At 43.8% G+C, this 11,121-nt stretch overlaps 2 protein-coding genes across 4 annotated transcripts; both read right to left on the minus strand.

Annotated features, from left to right (window-relative positions):
- Window positions 1-351: 351 nt before the first annotated feature.
- Window positions 352-3,152, minus strand: prrt1b (proline rich transmembrane protein 1B). 3 transcript variants are annotated; one of them, XM_084457562.1, is made up of 4 exons: window positions 2,991-3,152; window positions 1,876-2,417; window positions 1,609-1,737; window positions 352-1,144 (listed from the first exon to the last, which is right to left on the minus strand). In XM_084457562.1, the coding sequence occupies exons 1-4, from the start codon at window positions 2,998-3,000 to the stop codon at window positions 998-1,000; spliced, it is 828 nt and encodes a 275-aa protein (XP_084313688.1). In that variant the 5' UTR covers window positions 3,001-3,152; the 3' UTR covers window positions 352-997. The 3 variants fall into 3 exon arrangements, with proteins under 3 accessions (XP_084313688.1, XP_084313687.1, XP_084313686.1); XM_084457561.1 differs by having other exon boundaries at window positions 1,876-2,441; XM_084457560.1 differs by having other exon boundaries at window positions 1,876-2,459.
- A 4,083-nt stretch (window positions 3,153-7,235) lies between these two features.
- Window positions 7,236-11,083, minus strand: LOC311324920 (tumor necrosis factor-like; the record flags this gene model as incomplete). The annotated part of the gene is made up of 5 exons (XM_084457517.1): window positions 7,236-8,814; window positions 8,970-9,038; window positions 9,118-9,145; window positions 9,297-9,473; window positions 11,072-11,083. 5 exons carry the CDS (start codon window positions 11,081-11,083, stop codon window positions 8,369-8,371), a joined length of 732 nt encoding a protein of 243 aa, XP_084313643.1. The 3' UTR covers window positions 7,236-8,368.
- Between the last annotated feature and the right edge of the window lie 38 nt (window positions 11,084-11,121).

Here is an 11,121-nt window from a genome sequence, read left to right on the forward strand (position 1 = left end):
CCTGCATGTGCTACTGGTAGTAGTTTGTATGAATGCTTTTTATTGTGAGCAGTTTTAGATCAGAAATGTCTGGATGTTTTATTTTTCGCAGGTCTTTTGTACCAAAGCATTTGAGTAAGCAGAAGTATGTCACTCACACACTGTACATGTATATGTGCATGCGCTCTGGTCAGGTTTGAAGTATTGCTCCTGTGACCCTGTATTCCTTATTATTCCTTATTTGCTTTTACTGGTCTATTTATTGCCTGTTCCTAAGCCATGCTCAATAAATGAAAATATATTGGGTTTAACAAAAAGTTAGCTTTATTTGGACACAGTCTGTTTCATTGTTTTACATTATGAACATCCTTTTACATTCACCCCACAATAACTGCTACTTCAGCTCTCTGAGTCACTTTGGAAGTGGAAGTGATTTTGATCCTGTCAGCATAATTGGTCACACTTTACAATAAGGGTCACAAAAAACTTTAGTTAACTGTTAACTAATGCTTATTTAGGGTTAGGTTAGGTGCCTAATGTTAATTAATACCTTAGTTAAGGTTAGGATTAGGGTTAGGGTTAGGTGAGTTAACCTTAGTTAACAAATAACATTAGCAAATGGTTAATAGAGACATTAGTTAACTGTTACTTAATGCTTAATAATGCATTAACTAATGTACCCTTATGGTAAAGTGTTACCGCATAATTAATTACGGCAACATTAAATTGTTAAAAACCTATACCATACTGGTAATGTCCTGTTTGACACAACGTCCTGCTTCACCATTTTAAAGTCATTCTGATTTAGTAGACCTACCGTCTGTCTACATGGTCATACTTCTGCAGTTGGTAGATGATCTGAAATGCTTGGCATTAATCATCAATTCATATCAAATAAGTGCTGTAGGAAAGTTCAAATCACAGCTTTTATCCAGCGACACATCTGCACAAGATATGAAGGTCTGTCAATATGTACATTGCTGAACGTGCAAATCCTTAGTGGAGAATCCTTGATTCACTATGCACAGAGAGCTATTACAACATATATGACCCAGCCCACACAGACAAACACCCCAAACATTAAGCTGAATAGAACCAGCAGACGAGCCTTCTGGGATGCCCTCTCAGCTTCCCTTATGTCCCCTCTGGCCAGGGCAGCACGCGTCTGCAGGGAGGTTACAGTACAATCAGTCCCAACACTACATGATTGGTTGATTGATTGGTTTTTATTTCCGTGTCACATTTGTACAGGCAAATCAAAATAGTTTAACATAAAACAACATTTTGATGCAATTAACATAATTATCAGACACTACACAAATACACATTTTGTTCTCCCCCATGCTTTGAGGATAAATTGGCCAATATCAAAAATATTTTTAAGAATAATTCCTTCCTGAGCACTGCTGTCATACGTTTTAAGGAATTTCCCCTTGGGGATCAAAGGTGATATCTATTTATGAAGACGAGTGGCATCAAAGCATGACTGAGAATGACTTTCACATGCATGCCAAACACATTATTAAGATTCCACAACGCCTACAGCGAAACTCAGTCTGTCCTAGCTCAAATGTATTTCCTTCAGTAAGCAGACAAGAGTAATGACGTTCTGAATTGTGGAGTGCTTACCTCATAAGAGTACATGAGAGCAATGAGGCCACTCATGAGGCAGCAGAATATGGTGACAAGCAGAGACTCCACCATGTAGTCTTTAGGCAGGGGAGCCTGCTCCTCACCCAGTGGCGGCGCATTCATGTACTGAAACACCACACAAGCAGTCAATCAAAGAATTAAATTCAAATGAACAAGTGCACACTACTAATTTTAATAGAAGGGAAATTAAGAGTTTGGCTACTAACTCAGACGATCATGATTTCTGATATTATGTTGTCTTACTATGGTATAGGGAGGGTAGTTGGGTGAAGGCATGAACTGGGCCTGGTAGAACGCTGGCTGGTTGGGTCCTGGCTGGCACCCTATGACTGGCGGCCCAGGGTAGAGAGGTGGCTGGGGAGGGTAGATCAGGTAAGCCATCTTGGGGTCTGGTGGGCTGTAGGGTGGGGGATCCTCTGATGGGGTGGACATACATGGCTGGGCGGATGAGATCTGTGGTTGATAGATGCCGAAAGTTGTCATCCCTCCTGCCTGGTCAGCCTGTTCGACTTGGTCGCCTCTGGTTAACCTCCCATCACTGGCAGCACTGAACACTGGACTGGAAGTCTGTTGACTCTCTGTCTCACACACTGGATGGACAGTCTCATCGTAGTGAATGGGATTTCCCAGAGAAGAAGTGTGGACATTGTCACTGGTGGCTGCTATATTGAAGACTTGGACAGGTGAACTTGTTGGCCCGACAAAGTCTTGTCTTCCTGGGGTTCCCTCAGGTTCTGTTCTCCCACTGGATAGCCTGGGGCTTTCAGGGCTGGGTGGCTGGATGCCTGAGGTGGGAATGTGAGACAATTCTACCCACTCCTTGTTCTCTGGTCAAACATAACATTAAACTTAACAATAATAACCAAAGAATTTTGAGGAAGTCCCCCGTGTGATCTGTAAACATGGCCTGGAAAAGTAACTCACTTTGCCCAACAACCCTTCCTGTACCAACAATGGACTGACACACTAGGGCCCTAGTCCTGGAGTGGAAACAGTGTTTGATTAATTAAAGGCCTCAGGCCAAATGAGCGTGGTTATTCAGTGTCACTCTCCGGTGGATGGTGAGCTGTCAAGGCTCATTGGGTTTCTACTCGGGAGTGGGGGTTGTTGACAGAAACCAGCATACAAACCGCAGGGCAGTCTCAATAAGGCACATGAGCAACAATTTCACATCAATCTGCCACACACATGTAGAGACCCGAGTTCTCTTCCCTATGTTTTTTTTAATCAAAGCTGATGCTCCATTATCCATATTCTATATCCCTGCTGCTTTTCAATCTCACCAAATGATAACTCAAACATTTTGCTTGAGCTCTTTATTTGACTTAAGATGAATCCAGTCATAATATGGTACTTACCCGTTTCCATGATGGATACCCAGTAAAGTCCTTTTGGAAAATGTTGGATTCAGATGGTCATTTGCGGAGAACGCCTGATCAAGACAACCCAGGCTGAATTTGGAGCAGTTTAGTGCAGAGGTCCCATGGCCTCCCTGAAATGACTTAGCCGTGTGTGCTTCCTCTCCACAGGGGAGAGTATTATGTTTGTTTAATAATTGACCAGTGTGTGTGTGAGAGAGGGAGAAAGAGAGAGAGAGAGAGAGAAAGAGAGAGAGAGAGTGTGTTTGTGTGTGTGTGTGTGTGTGTGTGTGTGTGTGTGTGTGTGTGTGTGTGTGTGTGTGTGTGTGTATGTGTGTGTATGTGTGATTGTGTCCTGGGGTCTCTGTTGTCAAACCTCTACAAAAATCTATCTTTAGTAGGCTAATATAGGCATACCAATTGACCCTTCGCTAAGTCCCGCCCCCTTGGTTACTGTTGCTACGCCTGTCAAGCTTTCACACGTCAATAATATGCCGTTTTCAACTATATCAGTGAGTTATTCCAGAGGAAATAATAGCACATTTCTGGAATAATGGTTCTAAAATATCAGAGAGAGGTACACAGAAAGGACTACAATGTGCATTTGAGAGCTACATTCACAATATAATTTGTCGCCGGCAGGGACGTAACATTGGTGGAGAGAGAGGGACGTAACATTGGTGGAGAGAGAGGGACGTAACATTGGTGGAGAGAGAGGGACGTTCCGCGACAGTGAAAGAATTCTCTTGCGGTAATGATTAGAAAAAGGCTCTTTAAAGGAGTAGTAAAGGGAAATGCATGTTTAGCCCTGTTTTAAGGTTACTTATGATCATATACAATGGTTCAGATCAAAACGTTGACAAAACTAGCACTAGCACTAGCACTAGTCTGATAATTGCTCTACAACCGTTTTGGTCATGGATCAATGGATGTGGGTGGGCACCGTGAAAAATCTTTCAAAAACATGTTAAACTCTCAATTTCAAAGACAGGAAGCTCAACGAGGGCGTAATTGGTGTCCGTTGGTGTTCTGACATCAAATTTGCCGCAAAGTATGAATCCTGTAGGGTTTTATTGATAATTTTATGAAATCCATTGACTTGTATTGAAGCGACCGTTGTATGGGTGTAGATCAATCCGCAGAGGGGATTCAGGAAGCGGAACTACTTCAAGGCATTGCGGAATCAGTTCAAGCGGAAGTTTACACACGTATGTGCTGCGACTAAATAGTTCTATGCTAAATATTTTAAAAAGCCTTTCCAGATGAACTAGAATCTTACTTTATGGCGAATTATATGTCATAACGCCAACTAACACCTCGGTGAGTTTCTTGTCTTTGAAATTGAGAGTTTAACATGATTTTTCACGGTGCCCACCCATATCCATTGTATGACCAAAACGGTGGTAGAGCAATTATCAGACTTTCTCAAAAGTGCTAGTTTTGTCAACGTTTTGATCTGAACATCACGAGATGTTCATCGACAGTGGCAAAGATTTTCCAACTTTGTTCAACAATTGAGTTATACGAAAGAAGAAGTTATAAAGTTCAACACAGCAGGTATGTTTCAGTTACTCGCTGAATTGGGAAAGAGGCAAGATGGCGGCTGTAGCCTGCCTTTATAAAAGGCAGGACTGCCCCATCCTGATTGGCTTAGGCATGTACGTAAAAGTTCAGCTGAACCGGCGCATGCTGGAGGGATACGCCCAATAGGAGCGAAGCCCCTAAGGGGCGTAGACTCCTGAAATAGAATGGGCGCACGGCAATGGAGGAGGCAGATGAACAGTTAAAGTCCAGAGGGGCTGTTTAATGGGACAAAAAGGGAACATCGGGATCCAACTCCAGGCCAGAGAGGTGAGAACGGGAGCAGTTAGCCGAGTGGGCAGAGTCGTCAGGAGAAGGGGAACGTGAGCGGCCGGTAGCCGGGGGGAATTCTGGGGAACCGGACAGCTGTATGCCTGGTCCGAGGTGGCGCCCAGATGAGCGCATAGCAGGAAAGGAGAGAGGCGGACATGGAGGCTCTGCTGAGAAGGTGATCGGCTGCAACCTGCCATCCCTCCTGGTCCTGCACAACTCCAGGACCCTGAAGCAGGCCAGGAAGATTGTGGCCAACCCCTCCCACCCTGGCTATAATCTCTTCATGCCACTTCCCTCAGGCAGGAGGCTGCGGTCCATCAGGACCACATCTGAATGCCACAGAGGCAGCTTCTTACCCATGGCCATCAGCCTCTTCAACAAGGTTTGTGTCCCCCTCTGACGTAGCATGGTGCCAACTTCCCTGGAGTGGGATGTCAGTAGTGGAGAGGTAAATTGTTGTCCAGGCCCTTACACTGGAGCAGGGGTGCAGCGGTAATTTGCCCCACGACAGGAGCGCTCATTGGAGCGGAGCAGGGCGCTGCGGACCCTCCATACCTGGCGACACCAGTGGGAGGACGGAGGCCTCCGACTCCTGGAGAGAGAACAGCGGGGGCTGGTATCCCAGGGAGGACTCAAACAGGGACCTGCCAGTGGCAGAGCAGGTCAGGGTGTTTAGAGAGTATTCGACCCAGGGCAGGTCCTTGCTCCAGGAGGTGGGATGGAAAGCTGAGACCGTCAGTGAGACCTCAGTGAGACGTAGCGGGAGGGCTGACTCTAGGTTCTGAGGCTGATGGTGGCGCCGATCTCCTTGCAGAAGGCCCGCTAGACCTGTGAGGTAAATTGAGGATCACGGTTTGAGACAACGTCACAGGGGAGCCCATGGAGACGGTATGCATGCTGGGTGAGGAGCTCGGCCGTCTCCACCGAGGACTGGAATTTAGGGAGCGGCACTAGGTGCACCGCCTTGGAGAACTGGTCCATCATGGTGAGGATGTTGCCTTGGAAGGGGGGAAGACCGGTTACGAAGTCCAAGGCGATGTGGTGAGAGGAGCGGGGGGAGTTAGCCGTTCCCGGTTCACGGCTCCCGGTAGCCGGAGGGAACTCTGGGGAACCGGAGTGCCGTATGCCCGGTCTGAGGCGTTGCCCAGATGAGCATGTAGCGGGAGAAGAGAAAAGCGGACGTGGAGGCGATGACGGGTGAGCCGTAACACACAGGGGCATATACAATAGGAGAACAATCAAGGAGAGTGACAAGACATGACGAGACACAGGTGCAGACAATCACCAATGACAGAATGTGAAGGGTAACCGAACAAGACACCCACACACAAGGGCAGAGGGAACGAGGATGCAGGGGAACTGTGGGGCGGGACAGCAGTTAAAACCCCGTCCCTGATTGGCCCGGTATGGTCTGGATTTTGGCATAATCGCTCTGGAGGAGGCGAAGGCCAGACCTTTCTGCGTTAGTGAAACAGAATATGAACTCGCGAGAACGGGATGGTCGTACCAGGCTAATGAGCAGGGCATGGCAGTCCATGGGCAGTGGCATGCAGGGGGCAAGGGTCCAGAGGCAGGGCAGAGCTGGCGAACCATAACAATTGTTTTATTAACTAATGTTGAAGACAGATATGAAAGCATTAAATAATAACAACAACAGTACATAACAAAATGAGTCATAAAGAGGAGTCTTGAAATAAAAGATAAAGTGAGCATCAGAGGCCTTGCCTAACATGGAGAAACAAGGCTTTCTCCTTTAGGCACCTGTAAATCTTGTTCAAAAGTATGGCAAACTGATAATTTTTACCAATAGCGGAATACAATAATGATCTCAAGCTGACAAACAGGATGAATAAAGGTTTACCATTGATGGTTGCTATTTCCTGCATATACTGTAGGCTACAGCCCAAATATGTCCCGAAGCGCAGAGGAAACACACCCACACATAATCAAACACCCACACACAAAAACACACATAAACACACACACAGTCATTCAGTCACACCCTATTGCATACCAACCCACACACACACACACACCATCCATGTAGTGTAATTTGAGCTCATGACTTACTTACACACAATGTGCAGAACAAATGCCATGGCTTCAGGTAATACTAGCATACACTATCACCTATAATAGATCATATTAAATTTAAAACGTTTTTTAATTGTATACATTTTCATTATCATGTCTGTTTTATCCTGCATGTGCGTCACTCACTGACGTTAGAACACACACAAAAATAAAAGTAATAAAAATGTGACGCATAGAGCAATCTATTCATATTTCTTTTAATTTCATTTTCCTAAGACAAGTAGGCTATAGCCTTCAGTAAATATAATTGACCAACCAAGCGGACACAAAACATTGCTCCCACAACTTGTTCATGCTGATTCCAGTAAAACATGCAACAACTTCCAATATAAACAGGAAGCAAGCCATTATGACCTAACCTCAGTTGATGATGAAATACGAAGCATACCAAACATTATAACCTCGCCCTAGTGCGTCCTGCTTTCTCACAATCAAGATTTTTATGGCCCTTTTTACAGCCGAGTATGGATAAGACCTGAGACTGTACAGCCCCATGTCAGATTCTACGCAATTATCGGACTTTCATAATGTTTAAATCTGAAGGTGAGACTTTCCCCACATGATCTGAAAATGAAGCAATGATTTGGAATGAACTGCAATAAACATCTCTTTATGTCCTTATAGAGTAGGTTTCTTATGCTTGCCTATGAAGACAATGGGCATCATTCACCAATAGGCTAATATAAGTTTCGTTCTTAAATTTCGTCCTAAGAAAGTTTCAAAGCCCCCGTCTGATTCACGTGTTCGTAAACCGCTTGATGAGTTCGACCTACCTTCTCTTAATGGTGGATCTCATGATTTCGCAAATTGAAAGCGCTAGATAAGAAATGTTTCCTAAGAAATTCTTAACTTCGTAGTAGAATGAGAAGCATATGGCCTAATTAACAATCTGGGATAAAGAAAAGTTATTCCTGCTATTATTGTTTCATTTCACATTCTAGTTGGCGGGACCCATATATCTGGTTACCCATGTTTGTTATTAGGCAGTGACTCAACATTTCTGTTGTCACTTTTCCAGCAACGTCACAAGGCAGGATGGGAGGATCTCACTCACTAAATAGTCTTTCGGGCTGACTTCGTTTGCGGACCAGGCTTGGATTGTTCAAAACAGCTGCCTTATAGCAGCAATGTCATCGAAAGTGCGTTAGAAGTTATTTATGGCCATTTATGAGATCCTCTGGTGGCTCAAGAGCCCTTGCACATGAATATAATCAGCACTCACTGCAAATAAATACTGAGCAACAAGACACTCATTAAACATCTGGAATGACATACAGTAGGCTATTGCCATGGTTCCACTACTTTCAAGAAATGTCTGCTCATTTTGGGGTCCTCAGTAGTGACAACGGCTTGTGAAAGCTATGCCATTAAGATCAACTGCATCACTTCCATAATGTAGTTAAGTAGCAGGGTACTGGGACACATCAATATCACCTAAGACGTCGAGCACCAAAAAACACTTCATACTGAGACCTTGAAATCAGTTCATGGTATTTGGCCTTCACTTTGAGCCGGTCCGTGGCTTTCAGCTCAAACACTCCAGCTGTGTAAATAGATTTTTTATGCTTTGCAGTTTTGCAGTCCAGAGTGTCAGAAGATATTAGCAAATCTACATCCTTGTCGTAGGTCTTTGTACGTCGCATCACGGTGATTCCCACGGCGAAATTCTCATTACACGTCACATGATCATCACGGCATTCGTAGGTGATCTGCAGGTAAATGCTGTAGTAACCATCTGTGGGCACGATGAGGTCTGTGTCTTCTTCAAACTTAAATGCAACGAGGAGGATATTCCCGTGCACAGATTCCCACTTCAGCAGCTCGGGCCCGAACGTCAAGTCCGCACATAGTTTGGTTTCGCATGCGTTATTTGGAGCTGAGAGAGAGAAAGAGAGAGTACCCCCATTTGAGAACCACTGTCAATCAACGTTGTTGTCAAGCAGTATTATTAATGGATACTAAATGATAATTTTGGTATCATTACAGTAGGCCATTCATGAATCACAGCAGCCATTCGTGAATTGATCTTACCTGTCAGAAAGGCAATAGGATTATTCCCTTCCTGCTGCGGCTGCTGCTGCTGCTTCAGAGCACTAGTGCCTACAAAGAGAGTCGGTCAAACACTGCACTATCTTAATGATAATATGAATAGGCTATAATTGCTGAATAAATAACTTACCCAAGTTGTTTCCCAAAGCGGATACGTGCTACAAAAACAAATTAATCAGAAATTAAGTCTACAATATAACGCAAATTCACGTGTTTGTAATCCTATACAATCATGCAGTTGTGTAGCCTACTGTAGCCAAATAGCCTATAGCCTAAACGATTGCAATGGGGTGTTTTTATTTCATTTACCTGATCCGATGCTTGTCGATGATGTATGTATACAAACACGAATAATGTCGTAAACAGAAGCAGTAGAATCCCGGTTTGCAGACGCGTAAGACATAACAAGTGCCGTATTTTAACGTCGGTCGGCCGTTGATATTGATTCCATTCTGTCGACGGTCGTTGATATTGATTTCCTTCATGCTGGACGCGACACCTCCCAGCGTGACACGAATCACTGCAACAAGCTTCTTCAATGCAAGAGAGTTCCATAGTCATAACAGGTAGTCTACCCTACTACAGGATAGACCTTAACCTTGACCGCGCACTTTTATTTATCTTGTCGCCCACGCGTTACACCTACAGCCGGAACATAGTCAGAATGTTGTCTCGATACCCGAGTGTCTATTGTAAAGAATTAGGTTGACTTCCTATTCAGAGCTAAAGCCACCGTGGGTGCGTAGGAGTAGGCTACATTGTGAATGGGAACTTTATTGAGTTGGATAATGTAAGGAGCCAGGCAGGGAGGTGTGGCTTACCTACTTAGAATATGACCTATCCTACACGTGGACCCCATACACAAGCTAGGCTACTGATTTCATTTACGTTTGCTATGAAAATGTTAATGAACGATAAACAAGCACGAATGAGGGAAAACAACAAATAAGGACAAACCAATAAAGCCAGTTTTATTTAATATTGTGAGTGAGAAAAATCTCAGTTTGTAATATTTACACCATCATTTTCACTTGAGAACGGAGTTCAGGATGATTGTGTCTTGCAGAAGAATACAAAGAGTAGCTCTACTGATATTCTCAATTCTGTGGACTGTGCCCACATTTGACCCTTTTAGTAGTAAAGGGGATGCCTTTTATGAGTGTGTACTTAATTCTACCTGTACAATAATAATGATCCTATTCACATTCATCTGTACAAATGTCCTGTTCATATTTACAGTGATCACACTGGGGATAGAGGCAGTCCCTGAGGAGTGTTCCATTACTAGCTTAACCATGTCATTACAAACAGCCCATCACTCTTATCAAAAAACACAAGTGATCAGGTTCAAGAGTGATTCTGCAAGCAACACATCAACATCTATTTAGCAGAATTTGCGCTGATAAGACTCCCATTACAAATTGTGAAATCAGCCCTAAATAGGCAATAACTACTTTTTGAGAGAGAATTTGTTCAACAACTTCTGTTGAGGTAGGCATTTCTTAGATCAGCAGATTAGAACACCATAAGTAACAAAAGGAAACAATGTGATGGTCCATATAGGCGTCTCGAGCCACTGCCCTGCAGGTGTGCCTAGTGGCTGGTTACAAGCTTGGTTTATTTTATAGTCTAGACACTCCTCTATAGTACTGAAGGTAAGGACCTGGCAACTCTTCATAAAGGATACAACTTGAAAAACTAAACAAAAGACGAGGTCATTAAAGTTTTAAGGTTAGCCAGCAGCCTTCACTTTTCCCTACAACTCTCACAAAAAGACATGTACTGTACATGGAAAAACATATTGCCCATTTCAATTACCATTCAATATAGCACGCAAAACACCATGAAAAACACATCATACATGTGCAGCATTTCTCCCAAGAACAAAACTTGAAACAATAAATTAGAAATGAATAAAAATTAATTAAATAACAATCATCGTCTCGACCAGATCTCTGTTTAAGTTATAACTTAAACTGCTCATCTGTTTTAAAAAGTTTGGAAATGCTAGTCCCCAGGTGAGTCCTGGTGTTCTTTGAGCTGCATAAGGATCAGTGTGCTAGCCAACAGGAATTTCTACCTACCTCTCCTTGCATTGTGCCCCAAAACCAGTACCTTCCAACACGGCAACAGT

This window comes from Borostomias antarcticus (assembly GCF_949987555.1).
Source record: "Borostomias antarcticus genome assembly, chromosome: 23".
Classification (NCBI taxonomy): Eukaryota; Metazoa; Chordata; class Actinopteri; order Stomiiformes; family Stomiidae; genus Borostomias; species Borostomias antarcticus.